At 44.2% G+C, this 20097-nt stretch overlaps 1 protein-coding gene and 1 long non-coding RNA gene across 11 annotated transcripts in view; one reads left to right on the top strand and one right to left on the bottom strand.

Moving 5' to 3' along the window:
- Positions 1-2263, bottom strand: part of LOC100083721 (gamma-aminobutyric acid receptor subunit beta-4) — a 131603-nt gene extending 129340 nt beyond the window's left edge. For both annotated transcript variants that reach the window (XM_029067648.2, XM_029067649.2), the window contains exon 1: positions 1981-2263. In XM_029067648.2, coding sequence (XP_028923481.1) covers positions 1981-2060 — 80 coding nt within the window. In that variant the 5' untranslated portion in view covers positions 2061-2263. The remainder of the gene's footprint in view (positions 1-1980) is intronic.
- The window catches only part of LOC120638447, a 99987-nt gene that overhangs the window by 20681 nt on the left and 59209 nt on the right, over positions 1-20097 (top strand). For 7 of the 9 annotated variants that reach the window (XR_005660113.1, XR_005660114.1, XR_005660110.1 and 4 more), the window contains exons 2-3: positions 2367-2472; positions 8927-9031. This is a non-coding gene — a long non-coding RNA (uncharacterized LOC120638447). Of the gene's footprint in view, positions 1-2366; positions 2473-8926; positions 9032-9655; positions 10371-15779; positions 15979-20097 lie in introns of those variants that run through there. The other 2 variants (XR_005660111.1, XR_005660118.1) reach the window with 2 other exon arrangements.

Genomic DNA, 20097 nt, shown 5'->3' with positions numbered 1-20097 from the left:
GAGAGAAGAGTGGGCAATTGGATCATTGGGAATGTGAATTTCAGTGTTTATCTCAGAGGTGCAAAATGTGTTTGCCTTAATGAATGGAAGGCTGCCGGGGGGTGGTGGGGAGAGACGAGTGTGTGGATTCTAGCTTGTGTTTCTGAGGAGTAGTATGGCCTGGTGGAAAGAGCCCGGGATTGGAAGTCAGAAGGATCTGGGTTCTAATCCCAGCTCCATTGCTTGTCTGCTGCGTGACCTTGGCCAAGTCACTTAACTTCTCTGTGCTTCAGTTACCTCATCTGTAAAATGGGGATTAAGGCTGTGATTCCCATATGGGACATGGATGGTGTCCGACTTGATTATCCTCTATCTACCCCAGGGCTTCGTACAGTGACTGGCACATAATAAGTGCATAACAAATACCATTAAAATAAAAAAGCATGCATGGACTTGAATTTGGCTACTATAAAGGTATATATTTTCTTATTCTCCATCTACCTATACATGCATGCGTGCTTCTGGCGAGGTCTTTTGTGATATGTGTTCATATTTATGGGTATTTAATTAGGATTACTTAATACAGATTGTATGGTGCATCTAAATGTGCTTTTGGGTCCTCAGAGGAGGGTACATATTTGTATAAGTGAAGTATGATTAAATCTCAGTTCGTCGATCTCTATTTCTGAGTACAGTATACATTATTGATGATGTTTATTCAAGATTTTGACCACATGTATTTGTGGCAGAAAAAGTTTTGTACACAAGGTGCTTGTGCCTTAGTTTTCATGAAGCTAATCTAAGTGGTTGCTTGCTTAATAGATTTATATGTAGAGTGATTTAATGTTTAAATTTTCATATCCAGATAAATGCTTAGAAGCAGCCTGTGCCCAGGCACCTATGTACATACATTTCAGTAGACATGAGGGAACGATCCGATTTGTAGATGAATACACACACATGCCTTTGACTAAGTCAACCATATGAATTTTAACGATATGTAAATTAATGAGTTTTGTGTGAACGAATATAAGTATGAGCAATGCTACATGATTATCAGGGCATGAGCAACAATTTGATACCGAGTGTATCTCTCAGATCTATATATAGCAATCTGTACGTAACTTAGACATCCACCACCTATGCATCCAAAACCTTGTGCAGGCATGTAATCGACAGTACGTGGATGGAAACTGATGGATCGTCCATGGACGTAAATAGGTTTCCATACTAACCTAACTCGGTTTATGAAGGCGATAGATCTCTCCCCACCTGAGCATGGAGCTACATTTCCCCAATTTTTTTTTCTGTATGCATCCGTGCCCAAGTCAGGGAATAACAGTACGTGGACCCAGCTAGTGACCGGGTTAGCTAACGGTATTTGCATGAATTTTTTTGTTTTTTTTGGTGCTGCCATAGATAGTAACAGCACGCACGCACACCAGTTGGAATTAATGCCTCTAAATATATTTGAATGTAGGTGCACTCACAAGAACATATTAGGGGGCGATGAGTGTGTGTGTGTGCGTGCGTGTGTGTGTGTGTGTAGGCACTCTGCCCCAGGGCTGTGGACTTTGCCTGGATTGGGAAGGATGGTTTTAAGCTTTGCACAGAGCGGGTTAAGCAGGCCAGCCGTCTGGAAAGGTGCACAGAGGGGTATTTGGAGATGGGGCTCCCCTCTCCAGACACCATATTCCCCGCCTGGTCCATCCCCACCCGCCCACCTTCTCCATCCTTTGCATCCCCCCTCCTCCCTCTCCCTCCCTCTCCACCCCCTCCCAGACCCATGTCCAGTCCTTGCAAACGGGGGGCTCGGAGGGGAGCCCGAGCCAGCTGCTACGTGAGCTGGCCCCCCACCTTCCCAAATGGTCCCAGACCATGGAATGGCGAAGGATGGGGAAGGACCATCACCCACCCCCCGCAACACACATCTGGGAGGGAGAATTCACCAGCCCCGCACCCCCCGCACCCCTCTCCCCCAAAGCCCCCCAAACCACTTACCTTTGCGCGCAGCAGGCGAAACAAAGCGCCGCCAAGGCAGACACAATTCCACTAAATCTGCCTGCCCGAAATCTCCACATTTCCACAAACACGATGGAGGAAAGAAAAAAATGTTTAGCGGGGGAGGGGAGGAGAGATCGGCTGAAATCCCCTCCGAAAAGAATTGCCTTGCAGAAAAAATGAAAAATGACAATAATTGTGGGTTTTGTTTTTTTTAAGGTTTGTTTGTTTTTTTTTTTAAAAAAAGGCAGAAGAGCTCGAGGCAGGTCGTGATCCAAACAAGCCCCCAAATGGGGAGGGGGTGGGGGGGGGGAGGGAGGGGGGGCAGAGAGAGATCGGCTCCTCTCTTAGTGCCCGTGAAAGAATCTCCCTCTCCTTTCCTTTAGCATCCTTTCAGCGAGAGGCATCCTCTGGCAAATGAAGAAAATCCCAGGAGAAAGAGACGAATAAGCGTCCCCCAAAGGAATCAGAAACGTGGAATAAATCTCGCAGGTACCAAAGGAAAAAAAAATGCCCCCTTCCCTTTCTCTTCACTTTGATTTTTTTTTTTCCTGCTATTTTGCCACCCGGTTCTGCAGATGTTGCATGGCTCCGGCTGTGTCCACCTTCAGAGGCGAGGAGGAAGAGGAGGAGGAGGAGGAAGAGTAGGTGGAGAAGAAGGTGGGGGGTGGGGGGGGAGAGGGAGGGTGGGTTATCTAGCAATACGATTTAATTCTAGATTTCACCCCACCTCTCGTTCTGGTCTTTTTTTCCCCCTCCCCCTGGTTTTGGCTTTAGACCCCAAAGTGCCAAATTCTGCACCCTCTTGCTGCTGCTGTTGCTGTTGCTGCTGCTGGCGCTGGGGCTGCTATTGGGGGTGGAAAGGTTTTGCTCAAGAAAAAGAGGGGAGGGAGGGATCCCCTACCACAAGCGAAGCTGACACGCGCGCACACACCCCGTGGAAGGGGGAGAAAAATCCCTGGATGCAGAAAGAATGGCTACTACCAAAGGCAAAATTGCATCTCTTGTTGCTACAGCTCCCGAAGAGTTTCCCTCTTCCTTGCAAAGTCAAAAAGGGGGTGGGGAGGTGAGGGGGTGGGGGGAAGGGGGGAGGAAGGAGGAGAAAAGGGGGGAGCTAGGAAGGGAGAGAGGTGGAGAGAGAGAGAGAGTTTGCAGATTGGGAGGGGAAAAAAAATATCTGGGCAAATTGGGATCCTCACGTCATAGCTGACACCATTAACCCCTGATGGCTTTGGAAGGTTTGGGGTGGGGAGGGAGTCGGATTTGGGAGGGAGGGAAGAAAGGGTCCTGGAGGAGAGAGATAGTGGTGGTTCAAGGAGCAAGCCAGGCTGTGGCAGTGAGAAATACCCTACTGCGCCAAGACGCCTGGCGATCCGATTCTTTTGCGGAGGGAGCCAAGCGGAGAGGGTGCAGTGCATTGGTGTGGCGATGAGTCTTAGGCTACCCGGCCTGATGATTTCCCCAAGAAGGGTCCTCCAGCAGGGGGCCAGGAGACCCCAGAGTTCCCCTCGATGAAAGGATGGACGCATAAACTGTGGTTGGTGGTGAATGGAAAGTGGCACATTGGCCCAATAGAGAGACCCATCAAGGGCTCACATTTCCCCAGGGGCTGCCATATACAGGCTGGGCATGTGTTTGTCCAACCAAATCGCTGGGACTAAATCCTAATGACCCAGGGTACCCATGGTACTACTGACCCCTTGACCAATCAGCAGAGACTTACCTCTCCGGGCCAACTAAGTCAGAGGGACCCAAAAAGGGCTTGGTCTCCTCCCCACCCCACTCAATAGGGGGTTGGCTGAGTCGGAACCCCAAAGCTCTTTGGGTTAGGGCAGCCTAGTCAGATGGGGTCTCCGAACCCACTCAGATGAAGCAAGGGGAGGGGTGGGTGGAAGACGACCTCGCTTCTCCACAATCACTTCTCCCCTATTAGCCACCTGAATAAGGAAGGAAAATTATGAATGATGAACTCTTCAAGAAGGGTTCTCATACCTCCGGTGGTACTTCGCAGAATCCAGAGAAGGCGAGAAAATCCAGTGACTTGGTTTTCACCCCTTAGGGATTTCCACTTCTTCTTTCTCCCATTGAGACCCTCACTGATTTGTAAGAGGTTAGAGGGATGATGAGAAGGTACTTTAACAGTACGCTTCAAACCCCCTCCCAGTAATTAGGCTGTCTGTCCTTGAGTTGATTTTTTTTTTAAAGACTATCCCTTTCAGACTTTTCACCATCATGATTTTCTTGGGAAAAAAAATAGTACCTTTGAGGGCAATAGTTCTCAACTCCAAAAAAAGGAAGAAAAATAAAAGGCTGAGATACCTTGCTCAAAAAGCAGCATGGTGGAGGGGATAGAGCACGGGCCCCGGTGTCAGAAGGTCATGGGTGCTAATCCTGGGCATACCACTTGTCTGCTGTGTCATCTTGGGCAAGTCACTTCACTTCTTCGTGCCTCAGTTACCTCATCTGTGAAATGGGGATTAAGACTGTAAACCTGATGTGGGACAGGGACTGTGTCCACCCCGATTTGCTTGTGTCCACCCCACTGCTTGGTACAGTGCCTGGAACACAGTAAGTGCCTAACAAATGCCATCATATATGTTAAGATTTAGAGCAAGGATGGCATTGCTAATTTGCAGCCATCCCCTTGGAAGATCCGTGCCACTCCCCACCCCAACCCATTAATGGGCCTGTTGTCGCTGATAGCTCACCTCCCCCAGGCCAAGGGGTGGAGGTGCCAGGGCAGGAAAAGGGCTCTGTGTCCAACCTGGAGGATGGCAGTTCTGCACACACACAACTGAGGGTTTTCCATTGCCTGCTCTGAACCATGGGGGACTGTCTCCTGCTATGCTATAGGGACAGGGCATGTGCTCATCTAATAACAATTCTGGTATTTAAGTGCTTGCTATGTGTAGAGCGGATACATGCAGATCAGGTTGGACACAGTCCCTGCACCACATTGGACTCACAGTCTTAATCCTCATTTCACAGATGAGGTAACTGAAGCACAGAGAAGTGAACTGACTTGCCCACAGCCACATAGCACACACGTGGCAGAGCCAGAATTAGAACCCAGATCCTTCTGACTCCCAGGCCCATGCTCTGTTCACTAGGCCAAACTGGAGTTGCCTCAGTGAGCCTTAATTTTCATAATTTTCCTTCACTCAGTGGCGGTTTGAACTGCGTTCTCTACAGCTCTCAGTATTTTTGTTGTACTAGAATGAACAGTATCTTGATTCTTGGTTTTACTTTTCAGGTATGGATGGTTTGAGATTTGGTTGAAATTGCCTGAAGTATGAGAATTTAGGTCAAAGAGTATGAGACCTTAGATTTGAAATCCCTCCATGAAGATTGAATTGCTTACGTATATGCTTTTAGGATGGTGGGTTATTCTGTTTACTTGGCTAAGGGACACTTGTTCCAGTTAACTACCCACCCCCTTCCTGGAGCAAAATCCCAGAACACTCTGTACATCATGCAAATAGGAATGAAGGGCTTGGTTTTCATTGCATGAATATGATCAAAAAATCTTGATTTTTGTGAAAGCTCTGCTAATGGCCTATTGCTTGACTTTGGGCAAATCAATCAACCAATCATATTTATCAATGGCTTTCTGTGTGCAGAGCACTGTACTTAAGCGTTTGGGACATTATAGTATAACAGAGTGGGTAGACATGCTCCCTACCTACAGTGAGCTTACAGTCTAGCGGGGGAGACAGACGTTGATACAAATAAATAAATTATGGATATATACATAAATGCTCTCGGGCTGAGGCTGGGGTGAATAAAAGGGGTGAATCCAAGAGCAAGGGTGATGCAGAAGGGAGTGGAAGTAGGGGAAAAGAGGGCTTACTCAGAGAAGGCATCTTGGAGGAGATGTGCCTTTAATAAGGCTTTGAAGGTCGGTAGAGTAACGGCCTGTCAGATAATGCAGAGGGAGGGAGGGAGTTCCAGGCCAGAGGCAGGACACGGGTAAGAAGTTGGAGGCAAGATAGATGAGATCGAGATACAGCAAGTAGGTTGGCACCTAACCAATCAGTCCATCAATCATCAGAATTTATTGAGTGCTTACTGTGAGCAAAGCACTGCACAAACCTTGAGAGATGAAATACAGTAGAGATGGTAGACACAATCCCTGCCCACAAGAAGCTGAGAGTCTTGACGGGAAGACAGACATAAAAATAAATTACCTTCTGTACTTCAGTTTCTGCTCCTTTAAAATCAGGGTAGATAATACCTGCCACTTCCAATCTCAAAGGGATGTTGTGGGACAAATACACCAATACTTGGTGTCATGTGAAAAAAATTATAAAAGCACTACATAAAATTCACATATAATTATACTCTTAACATTCTGGATCACAGTAAGTGCTTTAAGACTGTCCTTCTGTTTTCAGAGTGGAGCTTCTTGGAAAACTTATGCTACGCAGAAGTTAATAGCGCTTTGTACAGTGTTCTGCACACAATAAGTGGTTATTGTGTGCAGAACACTGTACAAAGCATTTGGGAGAGTGCAATACAACAATAAGCAGACACATTCCCTGCCCACAACGAGCTTACAGTCTAGTCTTCAACCAGGCCGATAAGTGTACCTGATGCTTCGCTTAGTTGGGCACCAAGAACCAGAGGAAAGTGGGCTGTGGAAAGACGATTTCCAGGATTAACCCAGATAATTCAGAGAAAGGAGCTCACTGGCCCACTACACTAACTAGTCTAAGTGCTAACCTGACACTGAGGAACAGTGTGGATAACAGGAAAGAATACAGGGCTAACCTGACACTGAGGAACAGTGTGGATAACAGGAAAGAATACAGGGCGTGGGAGTCAGAGGACGTGGGTTCCAATCCCGGCTCTGCCATTTGTCAGCTGTGTGACTTTGGGTAACTCACTTAACTTCTCTATGCCTCAGTTACCTCATCTGTAAAAGGGGAATTAAGACTGAGAGCCCAACGTGGGACATTCTGATCACCTTGTATTCCCCCCAGCGCTTAGAACAGTGTTTTGCACGTACTAAGTGCTTAACAAATGCTGTTATTATTCTTATTATTCTTATTATTCTAATCTGGCTCCACTAAGTGCCTTTAGTGTGACATTGGGCAAGTCACTTGACTTCTCTGCACCTCAGTAACCTCATCATTAAATGCGAAATTCAATACCTGTTCTACTTCCTATTTAGATTATGAGCCCTGTGTGGGAGAGGGACTATGTCTCTCCTGAGTATCTTGTATCTTCCCCAGTGCTTAGAATAGTGCTTACCACATAGTAAGTGCTTAAGAGATCCCCTTATTACTATGTGATTAGATTATAGAATGGCCACAATTCCTCTCAATAGCTCAGCAGCAGACTCTGTAGCTTTTATAGAGGGAGAGACAGCCGCTTTAGTGGTGGCCCTGAAGCCACCCAAAAGGTGCAAGAGCAAAAGCCAAGGCCCGTGAGCTCTATACACATTGTGTTTTCTTTATAAGGAACATATGTACAGCCCAAAGGAAGAGAGGACCATCAAGTTCTGTGATTCTCTAAATTTGCTTTCTCATTTGTGGGCTTTTTCGGTTCTTTCCTGAGCTCCTGGAGCAGTTGAATTCCGTGATCCAAAGGGCCATTTAAAAGGGTGGAGTCATCGCAGAATATCCCAGACCTGGATCCACTTGGCCATGACTTTTGCCAGCCCTAGCCAATGCCTATCCAGCTCTCATTTCCTCTTTCAGTATGCTGTGTCCCCTTCCCCTTTTTTGCTGCATGAGAGAAAGGCATCCATCGGTCAGTCAAGTCAACTAATCCACTCATTCAATCGTATTTTTTGAGTGCTTACTATGTGCAAAGCACTATACTAACCTCTTGGGGGAGTAGAATGTAACAATAAATACAGTGTAACAATAAACAGACACATTCCCTGGCCATCTTCCAGTCAGTCAGTAGTATTTATTGCCAGAGAGAGACTTCAATAGGATTAGTAGACTCCACAGTCATCTCTGTCCATTGGCCAAAACGAGGGCCCTCAGCATGGTAGGTAGGACCCAATATTTTATTACTTCTGGGTGTATCTCAGTCTCTTGTGGAAGTTGTCCAGTTCACTAGGGGACAAGTATGGTTGCTGTGGCCTCTGAGTATGGGGTTGGTTTCTCATCCACTAGGCTGCTCTTTTTTGGGTATGGGAGGTGGAGAGGGTGGAGGACCATGGATAACTTCATGAGCAGATTAATTTGTATCTACCTCAGTGCTTAGTACAGTGCTTGGCACATAGCACTTAACAAAAACCATTAGTGTTATTCTTATTGCTGTAATTATTATTTTTATTATTATTCACAAGGCAGCACCTGCCACCAGGAGAACATGTCAGGTAGGAGTATGTACAACACACAGAGGATGTGAGATCTAGTTTAAACCCTCTTGTTGAAGTTGACCCAGATCCATTCTGTCAATAATTATGAGTTCAGTTCATGAGACTATGTCATGGCCTCTTCATTTCCCTCCCTTCTTTCCACCCCCAAGACTTGCTCCAAAGTTGCTGGCTGGAATTAGATTCCACCTGTATGGTCCTGAATGCATGTGCTATACAATCAGAAGGGCAATGAGGGTGATGAAATGTTACCCTAATTTGGAATTATCAAGGCTTTCAAATTTTTAAGTATTTGGATTTAATGGATTTGAAGACTGACTTTGCTCTCATCCACCCCTTTAGGGGGTATGGATTTTAAGGAAAACTTGATCCTTTTAATCTCTAATCAATGAAACACTTTTTTTTTTCCCCGAACTACTGGATGGCCAGAACACTATTGAGTTGTCTTTGTGCTACTTTCAAAGCCAGTATTCTCCAGAACATGCAAGATGTTAAATGTTATGTCCAAAAAAAATGCATAGGTCTAACCTCCAGGCTGTAGCCTGGGAAAATCTGTTCTCTAGATTCTAAAGTGAAGGTATTCCATTCTAGAAATATATTTTTTTTCCACAGATTTCCTCTGAACCCTGAGCAAATTGGACGACGAATACAGTTCTGTAGCTACTAAAGTGTTCCTATTTCCTTAAGGTCAGACAAGTGCACCTGAGAGAAGACAAGGTAAAGAACAGTCTTTGGAACAGATTTTGGCTAAGATATACATGGTTCACTTTGACAGGCATAGACAGATGTTATGATAATCATAATAATAATTGCGGTATTTGTTAAACACTTACTATGTGCCAAGCAGGGTGCTAAGTGCTAGGGTAGATTCAAGATAATTGGGTCAAACTGTACCACATGGGAACTCATTGTCAATGTAGGAGGGAGAACAGGTATTTAATCCCCATTGTACAGATGAGGAAACTGAGGCCCAGAAAAGATAAGTGACTTCCTCCAGGTCACACAGCAGGACAGGAGCAGTGCCAGGTTAAGAACCCAAGTCCTCTAGTGTTCCCAAGAGTCCTCATGATGCAATGAACCTCACAAAACAATTTTCTCGCACTACCAGTGCAGCTAAATAGACTTGGGGATCAGGTGATCCTCCCACCTTTCCTTCCCTCCCTCTGCTCTCTCCTTGGAGCATGGTGCATTAGTTTCAGGGGTTTTTCAGATTTTGGGTCAGCTTTGGGTCCCCCTGAGGGGAAGCACAACTACCCTAAGGAATCCAACCTAAGTAAATCCTAGACCATGGCCAAGAACTCCTGTGTGGAGACAGTCTGCTCACACTATTCTCCATCCTAGGTTCTGATCAGCTTCAAGAGTTCTTTACCTGGGTCCTTCAGATCGGCCTCAGTTGCATGCCACACTATTATGATTGAGGACCCGGGACTCCATCATCCGTGATTGGAGGCTAGCCTGACTAGCTGATGGAACTCCAGCCTGCCGGAAGCTCCCTGTCATGTGTTCTGTTTTTTTTTCTGTTATTGTTGCCCAGTGCTCAGTTGGTACTTCGGGAATCAATCCAATCACAGACTTCCTTGCTCAGGTCTCCACTCCGATATCTTCAGAGGTCGTTTTGATTCCAGATCACTCTGGTGTTATAGTTCTCACCAGTCAGTCAGTCAGTCAGTCAACTGTATTTACTGAGCACTTACTGGGTGCAGAGCACTGTAGTAAGGGCTTGGGAGAGTACACTAAAATGAAAAACAGACATACTTCCTGCTAACAACAAGCTTCAAGTCAAGAGGGGAAGACAGACACTAATATAAATAAAAAAACAGGCAGTCAGGATTAGAGAAAGGAAACCTGATTTTCTCCAGTTGTGTTGGATAACACAAAGGGATCCCACCTGTGACCAAGTCGGTCTTGCCGTCAAATCTTGGGACACCAGGGATTTCCTGGTTCATTGTAAAACCCCTGGTTGGTCCAGTTTCCTTGCAAAGTGGGGATGACCAAGCGCTGATGTAGACCACTCTGGGTCACAGCTGTCCATGACAGACTCGTGGGCCTGCACCCCCATGATCGCCATCTGGGGGCATGGGGAGGGGTGGGGAGACAGTCGACACAGCAGGCATGCAGCTGCTCACCTTGGGAAATTGTACCCCAAATCAACCCACACATAGATCATTACCGTTTTTTTCTTCCCCCCCTTCTCTTTCCTTTTTCAGTTTGGCGCGGGGGAGCGGGTCCAGGTGGGAATTCACACCCCACAGTGTGCTAGGTGGTGTGATAAATAATAGCACAGACTTAAAATAGCATCTCCAGCCAAGAGGAATGGAGAGCTCTGCAAATTTGAATTACCCCAGTTTGCTCCCTTAGGAAACCTGAGTTGCAGAGAAGTGAAGATTTGGCCTATGTCCACCGCACTTCGGCATGCAATAGCCCAGATTTCTTGCCTTTGATTCTTCAGCTCAGATTCCCCTTTCCAGGGACTTCATGAGAGACAGTGTTGGCTAGTGGCCCGGGAGTCAGGAGACCTGGGTTCTAATTCTGGATCTGCTTTGTGACCTTGGGCAAGTCATTAGCTTCTCTGGGTGCTTAGGACAGTGTTCTGTACACTGTGAGCACTCAGTATATACTACTGATTGATTGGGCCTCATTTTTCTCCTCTGGAAAATGGGGATGAAATTTCTCCCTCCCCCTTATTCAGTGGGCCCCATGTGAGCTTGTGGTCAGGAATGTGTCTTTCTGTTGCTATAATGTACTCTCCCAAGTGCTTAGTACAGTGCTTTGCACACAGTAAGTGCTCAATCATTACAGTTGAATGAATGAAAGGAATTATGTCTGATCTAATTATCTTGTAGCAGGGAATGTGTCTACCAACTCTGTTGTGTTGTACTCTCCCAAGCACTTAGTACAGTGCTCTGCACACGGTATGAAGTCAATAATTATGATAGATCTACCCCAGTATTTAGCAGAGACTACACACCTAACCAATACCATTTTAATTATTTTTTGTAGTTATTCAGCTAATCCAGGTTCAACATTTTCTATATTATAAATAAGAAAATGACCTTTTATCCATGTCTCAAAGATGACCCCAAGCCAAGCTGTTATCAAGAAGGATGCCGCTAGAATTTTGAGAGCATGTGATTGAAGATTCAACTCAAAAACCTTCTTTGTCCTTTTTTTTAAAATGGTATTTTTTAAGCACTTACTTTGTGTCAAGCACTATATTAAGAGCTGGGTTACATACAAACTAATCAGGTTGGACCCAGTCCACATCCTACATGGGGCTCACAGTCTTAATCCCCATTTTACAGATGAGGTAACTGAGGTACAGAGAAGTGAAGTGATTCACCTAACATTTGACTACAGACAAGTGGTGAAGCCAGCTTTAGAACCCAGTTCCTTCTGACTCCTTGGTCGGTTTCAAAAAGCAAACCCCCCACTTTACCCTGGGTGCCACCAAGGAATGCGCCAAACCTCCTTGCTTATCTCAGGGTGTTAAAATCCTGGAACGGACTTTGAAGGGGATTGTGGACCTTTACTGGTGGTGGTCCTGGGTGCTTTAGGCATCTCCCTGCCAGGAAGCAGCAAGCTGCACCTGACACCTTCTTGCAGTTCTTTGAAGTTCTAGGGGTGTAAGAAAGAAAGAGAGCCTCCTGACAAATCTCATCTCACAGGCAGTAGCTGCTGCTTGCCCCTTCAGCAAAGAAATTCATCAGTTGTTAATAATAAGTAATGATCTAGGGGGCCATCCAAGAGAGAACAGTTCTGAGCCAGGGGAACAAAGAGTTGGGTTCTCTTCTTTCTTGGGCACTGAGACAGACTGACTTGTTTACCTCTGCAGGTGAGCAGTCTTCCATGACTCTTCACTTCCCCTAGCCAACGTTCGAATCTCATTAGGACGTTCCACGTGCAGCTGCTCTTAGGATTCCCTGTTACGTCCGCACCTCATCTCTGCTCCGCTGCTCTGTGAGCTCAGTAGCCTTTCCCTTTTGCCGACTTCAGCAACTTGTGTGGTTTGCAGTTGGCTCCCGGCGTTTCATCTGGGTCTGGAGTCACTGAATTGGGATTCCCAAAGGCTTGTGAACCTCGTGTTTTAACTACTTCTCAGTTTGGGTTTTAATCAGTTGTTAGCTGTGGTGCCAAAGTACCTCATCCTCAGGGTTTTCAATCCCACGTGAACTCACTGTTTTCCCTGGGAGCCTTACAGGAGAGAACTGCCAATTGCTTGGGCCACCAGTAACATGGTCCATGTTTGGAAGGAGAAGCCCACTAGCTTATTTCTGGCCTTGCTGATTTTAGTGGGGAACATGTGTGTGTGTATAAACATATATTTTCTCCAGACATGTATACGTGGAGCCGTCCTTTTGGGTCAGAGATAGTGCAGGAGGGTGAAGAGATTCTTTTTTTCTTCTTCTTAACAGTATTCGTTAAGTGCTTACTATGTGCCAGGTTCTATACTAAGCACTGGGGTAGATACAAGCTAATCAGGTTGTACACAATCCACCTCCCACATGGGGCTCCCTATTAATCCTCATTTTATGCATGAAGTATCTGAGGCACAGAGAGGTTAAGTGACTTGCCCAAGGTCTCACGGCAGATTGGGGTGCTTAATCCCCATTTTATTGATGAGTTAACTGAGGCACAGAGAAGTTGAGACTTCCCCAAGGTTGCCTAGCAAAAATTGGAACGCAGGTCCTCTGACTCCCAGGCTCTCACTCTTTCCATTAGGCCACGCTGCTTCACAAGACCACAGTCTCAGTCACTTTGAGGAGCCACTGTGTGACTTTGCTGTGCTGTTCTACTTGATATCTGTGGAGACAGAACTGTTCAATTCTACTCTTTGCTGTTATGATTTCCCTGAAACTCTTCCTTTAAAAGAATTACCCCATTTTTAAGATACAGGCCGATCCATCTGCTGGTATTGTCATCTAGAAGCTTCAGGTGTGCCACATTTTGAAGTTTATAATTCAGTTGTAAACTCAATGGACACACTACCAGAACGATTGCAGATGGAGGTGGGGCGTTCTGGGAGAGATGTGTACATGGCGTCGCTTAGGAGTTGGAGACGTTGTGGCATAAGACAAGACAATCTTCAATTTACATGACAAGCAACATGGCCTTGTGGAAAGTGCATGGGCCCAGGTGTCAGTGGACCAGGGTTCTAATTCTGGCTGTGCCATCAGCTTGCTGGGTAACCTAGGGTAAGTCGCTTAAATTTTCTGTGCATCAGTTTCCTCAATGCTAAAATGGGGATTAAATCCTTCTCCCTCCTACTGTGACCAGTGTAGGACAGGAACTATGTCCAACCTGTTCATCTTCCATCTACCCCAGTGTTTAACGCAGTGCTTGGCACGTAGTAAGTGCTTCATATGTATCATTATGATTGTCTCTATTTGTGGCCGAATTGTATTTTCCAAGTGTTTAGTACAGTGCTGTGCACACAGTAAGTGCTCAATAAATATGATTGAATTATTCTTATATAATAATAATTATTGTGGCTTCAGTTCAGCGCTATGTGCCAAGCATTGTACTAAGCACTGGGGTAGATACAAGATAATCAGGTCCCTCTTGGCATTCACAAGCTAAGTAGGAGGAATAAGAGATATTGACTTCGCATTTTGGAACTGACACAGAAGTGAATTGACTTGCCTAAGGTCACACAGCAGACAAGTGACTGAGCCAGGATTAGGACCCAGGTCCTCTTACTTCCAGGCCTGTGCTTATATATGTAAAATGGGAATTCAAAACCTGTTCTTGTGGAGTAGTGACTACCAGCTATCTGCATGTACTGTATCTGCCTCAGTGCATTATACAGTGCTTGGCACATAATAAATCCTTAACACATGCCACTTATTATCATCAATATAATTATTATTATTATCTTTAAAATGTTTCTGTTGCCCTCCTTGCCTATAGTATCCCCATTTCACATCACTTCAGTTGCTTGGAGATCTCGTTATAATACCTTCTTCTCATGTGCCTGCCCAGCAAAGATTTATTTCAATGGACATTGCTCCAACTGCATTTTAGGATCTCATTTTTGTGATCTTGATTTGCCATTTAATATAAACCATGGATTTGAGCTAACACTAGAAGCCGGAAACCACTCAAGAAGTCATATATGACACCTGTGATCAAAAGGAGTCTCTCCAGGATAGAGAGGTTTGGTTGCTAATAGCATAATATTTCTGTTAATCTTCCAGCTTCTTGATTCAGTTTTCTATTTCTTTGCCTAGGTAGTAGAATTCAAGGACATCATATAGCATTTTATAACCAGAGAGAATATTTGGTCATGTTCAAGGATCTCTAGATGAGGGCCCATTAACTTTGTTCTTCAGAAGATAGTTGATAACACTATGGCAGTTTTGTGAGCCCTGGGGTAAATGCAAGCTAATTGGGCTGGACACCGTCCATGTCCCACATAGGGCTCACAGTCGTAATCCCATTTTACAGATGAGGTAGCTGAGGCACAGAGAAGTTAAGAAATGGTTCATAAACTAATGCTGACTTCTGAGTGGACTCAATGGCATTTCATTTTATCAAGTGACGTCTAGTTGTTTCCGATTCATAGCGACTCTACCATTATATAGCAGCTCTTAGATGGTTGACTTAAGAAAGTTTAGTGATGCTCAGAAGCCTGGGAGAAATCTCTGTGCCCATTACAGCTGCCACTCCCAATCTCCCATGCTTTTGGCCGGAAGCCTGGAGGATAGGGTTTAATGAGTGAAGAAAAAGGGAAGAGGGTAGAGGAAAGAATAACTGAAGCTCCCATATTGAGAAGAACAAGCAGGGTTAGGAGAAGCCCCCAGTTTCAGATAATAGCATATATACTGAGCGCCCATTTGGTGCAGTGTACAGTACCAAGTGCTAGGGAAGAGCAGAATAAAATGACACATTCCATGCCCAGAAGGAGTTTATACTTCAACAGGCAAGACAAACATAAAAATATTTACACCAGTAGCCCCCTCAAAAGTACAATTGAATAAACATGGATGCTAGAGGTGTCTGGTCAGGTTTATACAGTTTAGGATGTTGAGTGCACCCAAATCTGTTTACTTATATTGATGTCTGTCTCCCCCTCTAGACAGAGTTTGTTTTGGGCAGGAAATGTGTCTGTTTCTTGTTGTATTGAACTCTCCCAAGAGCTTAGTATGGTGCTTTGCATGCAGTAAGTGCTCAGTAAGTACTACTGAATGAATGAATGAATGAATGAATGATTGAATGTGGCTACCTCTAGGACCCCCTTGTTCCATTAACTAGAAAATTCCTAAATCCCCCCCTCCCACTGCCTAAATGTTTTGCGTTATCTGTTGTTTGTATTATCTGCATCACTTCTCCCCTCCATTACCGTGGGTAATTGAGAGTTGACTGTATTCCATTTCAGTAAATGATGCCTTAGTGGCCTTATTAAACAGTTTCTGCACATCAAACTAGGAAGCCTCATGCCTCATGCTATTTGCTTTTTTTTTTTTAGTATTTCAGACCTTCTAGATCATCTTACCAAGAAGAACTCCAGTGGGAGAACTCCATAGCGGGTGGGACTACTCTGTCACCCTTTGGCTGCAGGTTTTCAAATTGTGGTGTCCCATTCAGACTGACTCATCTAAATGGAAATGATTAGCCTCCTTAGTTGATATTAAGGATGTCAAATACAAGGCCACATTATCATCCTCTTTTACATTTATAGTTTTCTTAGGCTTGTAGATAATCTGAAATATTCTAATAAATATGTTTATTTGATTCCTTCCAAAATATTTTAAATCTTTCTGTCCTGCTTCCTGAAACTGAAATGAGGAATTCATAAGAGCAAGATTTTTTAAAATGTGAAATTATTCCCCATTCCTTATGTACCATCTTCTCCAATTTGCTAGCATACTAGAATAAGAACCCAAGACGAGGGAATCCATTTTATCGTTTAACAATAACTTTGAAAATCACAGACTGTCTGATGCCTTAATTTTAACTAGGACCTTCTGTGAATCAATTACCCTTTAAAATAAATTGGTTAACCTCAGGCACCCCACAACAAATCCCATAAATTTGGGTGCTCATATTGGGAATTTACCGATTAGAGCCTAAATATGAGCCTTCACCAAAACTCAATGAACAGACAGAACAAGGATCTTGGTTAACATTTAAAGAACAGAGGGGGAAAAAAGGTTGATAAATAAGATGTATAAATATTCAAATACATAAACCTATTTCACAAGAATACTTCCAAGTTCCTTCTGCTGTGAACCAGCTAGTGCTGCTCAGGATTCAGCTTTCCAGCTGAAGTCAAAGTGACCCTCTTAATGTTCCCTCAAATACAAATGAGATGAGAGACTCAGTCCAGTGACATGCTGTATCTTACACTCCGTTCCTACAGGCTTCATGTTTGGGTCATGAAAATAGATGGAAATAATGGGAAAATAAACGTTCAGGATTTAATTGGAACAGACATGCTACTGACCCCCTTTCCCAAAAGTTTCAAGGGGCTTAAATTAAGAATCGATTTTTCCTCATTGGATCATTTTCAAGTTGTGAATCTTAATGTCAATTGATTTTTCCAGGCACAGAGAAGCTGGTGTCTCATCTGAACTTTTCAGTCAACTTGATCAATCAGCCAATCATATTAATTGAGTGCTTATTGTGTGCAGAGCACTTGGGAGAGTACAGCACAACAATATAACAGATACATTCCCTGCTCACAACGAACTTACAGTTTCAACAGCAGCACCATTCATTGTTTCCATAGCTCTAGAGGTAGTAAGATCTAGCTGGATAGCACTGTCAGGGAGGTGGCATAAAGATTCTTCAACAGTTCTGTTCCCAGTCCATGATGGAAATTTAGGTACATGTTTTGACTTTAATGTACCTCCATTTCCCAAACCTGTTCTCCAGAATGGCAAAATTGGCTTTCTATAAATGGATTTGATGGTGAGTGACGTCTGATCTTCAAATGAGTTGAAGCTTTGAAGAAAAAAAGCTCTCGATAATGTATAAAATATCAGTGTCTTTGCCTGCTCTCTTGCTGTCTCCCCCCATTATTATCAGGTAGGTTTCTACCTGTTGAGAGCCTTTTGATTTTGACTCTGATTCTTCTTGAATGACTAGAACAAGAGTTCTCCAGGGCTAGTGACTGGAGTCTTTCCAAGAGTGGAAGTAATAACACTAATCCTTATGAGGTTGGTGAATCTCACTACCGAGATAAAGAAAGGGAGAGGTACAGTCAGTCCAAGCTGGAAGAGCTGGGATTGAAAATCAGATCAGTTCACATTTAAAGAGCTCATTTAAAGAGCAATGAACAGTTATCTCATGATGACAAAACAGTTTCTTTCACTTCCTCTCTGCTGTCTCCCCTCAGCTTCCTGCGACTTAGGAGTTAGAATTTACACCACTCTTTTCAAGCTTCTCCTTTCCCTAATTTCTAGACCAAATTATTAGCCACCTACCTTAGTGCATGTGCCTGGAAACTGAGCTTGCCATAGGATCTGGGTAAAGAATTAAATGGAAAGTAATGCACATCTGTAAAGAAGCTACCAAACTAAGATGTAAGGTTCTCTATTTTCCCTAACAAAACAAGTTTTTCCTCTTGCCATTAATAACTTCAGTACCGAGAGGACCAGTGGTCAGTATGACTTAGGGGCACAGTTCAAAGTTTTTTGGACAGCTAGTTTAGAGGCATTTGATAAGGCATGCTGTGTCTTTTATTTCTTTAAAATTAGATCATGGCTTCTTTTAAGGCTCTATATATTGTTTGCCCTAGTGCAAAGATCCTTGAGAATCAATAGTCCTAAGGAAGAGTTTTGTCAAGACAAATATAGTGTGTTTTTTGAGCAATCTGTAGGACTGTTATCAGAACCTTAGCAAGGAATGTCCACACTGTCAAGTCATTCTTCACTGAATGTTCCTATTCAATCAATATCCTGGATGCTTCTAGCTGACTTCTGACCTGTGATTGGTTGAGTTGTTTTAGATGGCTAATACTAGAGGTTAGGCCTCTCTTGACCATGTAGGGTTTTGAGGAGAGGCTGGGCTGGTATGGGAAAAGGCAAGACCTCTCACTGGAAGGAAAGGAAGGAAGGGAATGATGATGAAGATGATGGCATTTGTTTAACACTTACTATGTACCAGGCACTGTACTACGCAAGAAAGGAAGGAAGCGCCTGTTGCTTTGCAAGAGAAGAGGAATCCCAATGCCTGACATCCCAATAGTCTGGTGCTGGATCAATAAACTAGGACTCCCCAATCCTGGATCTTTGACTTCAAGTTGGCTCTGAGATAGGAACAAGGAAATCCATGACACTCAGTGGTAGGAATGGCTAGATTTTACTTCTTTCTCTCCTCTCCCCGACTAGAGCTCCTTGAAGGCAGAGATCATGACTGTCAACACTATCATATTATATTCACATGAGCACTTAGTGCAGTGTTCTGCAGAGTAAGTGGTCAATAAATATGATCTATTGTTTTATCTCCTCTCCAGAATGGGGTCACAGTATTTCTAAAAGTCTCGGAGATTGTCTTTAATGCTTCACTAACACTGTCCTCTTCTAGCTGGCCTTCATTTGCACATCTCACCTTCCTCTAGTCTTCATACTCTGTAAACTGGCTCCTGCACTTACTTCGTGCTCCTTCTATGGCTCTTTCTATTTACAGGTGCGTAGTATGTTAGCTGCTCTTTTCTTCTGATGTATGTAACACTTTTTGCAAACAGCAGGACCATAAATGGCAACAATTCAGCCCTATTGAAGGCGTAGAGCTCTGTAGACTGTGTCCATGGACTCTGTATTTCATGCTGACTGGGGTCCTTGCTGACCATTATCATCACATTCAGCGGCTCAAAAAGGACCCACGTGGTTTTGGGGAGAGAGGTAGGAAAAGAAATACAATCATGGTGATGTGAAAACCTGCGTGCCGGAGGTAGGGAGAAACAGGGTGCAGTAAGCCGGGGACCGACCCTGTTTTTAGAACAGGGCTGAATTCTTGCTGTGTGTGGTTTTGTGGTTCACTCCCCCCATGAACCATAAAACAAGTGCCCAAAGGGGTCTCTGAAAATGGGAACTGGGAAGCCGAGGACGGTGAGGTCTTGTAGTAGTGGTTGTGGTTTGACTTTATCCTTTTCTCCTTTTTTCTTTTCCCCTGCTATTATTTTTCATCATGTGTTTATCTCGCATTATCGGTGAGATTTCACTTTGATTCTGCATTGGAAAATAGTGTCTCAGTAGTGGATATTTTGCTCCTGCTCTAGTTCTATATGTTGCTATTCTTTTAACCATGGATTGTGGATAGAGAAAGAGAGGGGGAAAAGAGAGAGATAGATGGGTTCTATTGCAAGAAGTAGTTGTGCCCAAGAGGGCAGGGAGTAGCATTTATGAGTAAAAGTAATGTGGCTAGTTTTTCTTTCTTCTCTCCTGATCCTGGGATAAACTGAGGCATTGTAAAGTCATGCCAACAAGGGCAGACCTAGAATCACTGGTAGAACCAAGAAGAGCACCAAAACCTTCTGATTCAGATTGGCAAGGTTGTTCACTCTGTTAAAGCATCTTTTTTTTTTTAAATACACGGCATTTGTTAAGCATTTACTATGTATCAGACACTATACTAAGCAGTGGAGTAGATACAACTGATCGGGTTGGACATAGTCCATGTCTTACATAGGGCTCACAGTCTTAATCCCTATTTTACAGAAGAGGTAACTGAGGCACAGTGAAGTGACTTGCCCAAGGTCACACAGCAGGCAAGTGGCAGAGCCGACATTAGAACACAGGTCTTCTGACTCCTAGAACCATGCTCTTTCCATTAGGCCATGC

Source organism: Ornithorhynchus anatinus, chromosome 6, assembly GCF_004115215.2.
Source record: "Ornithorhynchus anatinus isolate Pmale09 chromosome 6, mOrnAna1.pri.v4, whole genome shotgun sequence".
Classification (NCBI taxonomy): Eukaryota; Metazoa; Chordata; class Mammalia; order Monotremata; family Ornithorhynchidae; genus Ornithorhynchus; species Ornithorhynchus anatinus.
Note: the sequence above shows the minus strand (reverse complement) of the source record. Positions and strands in the feature narration are given on the sequence as shown.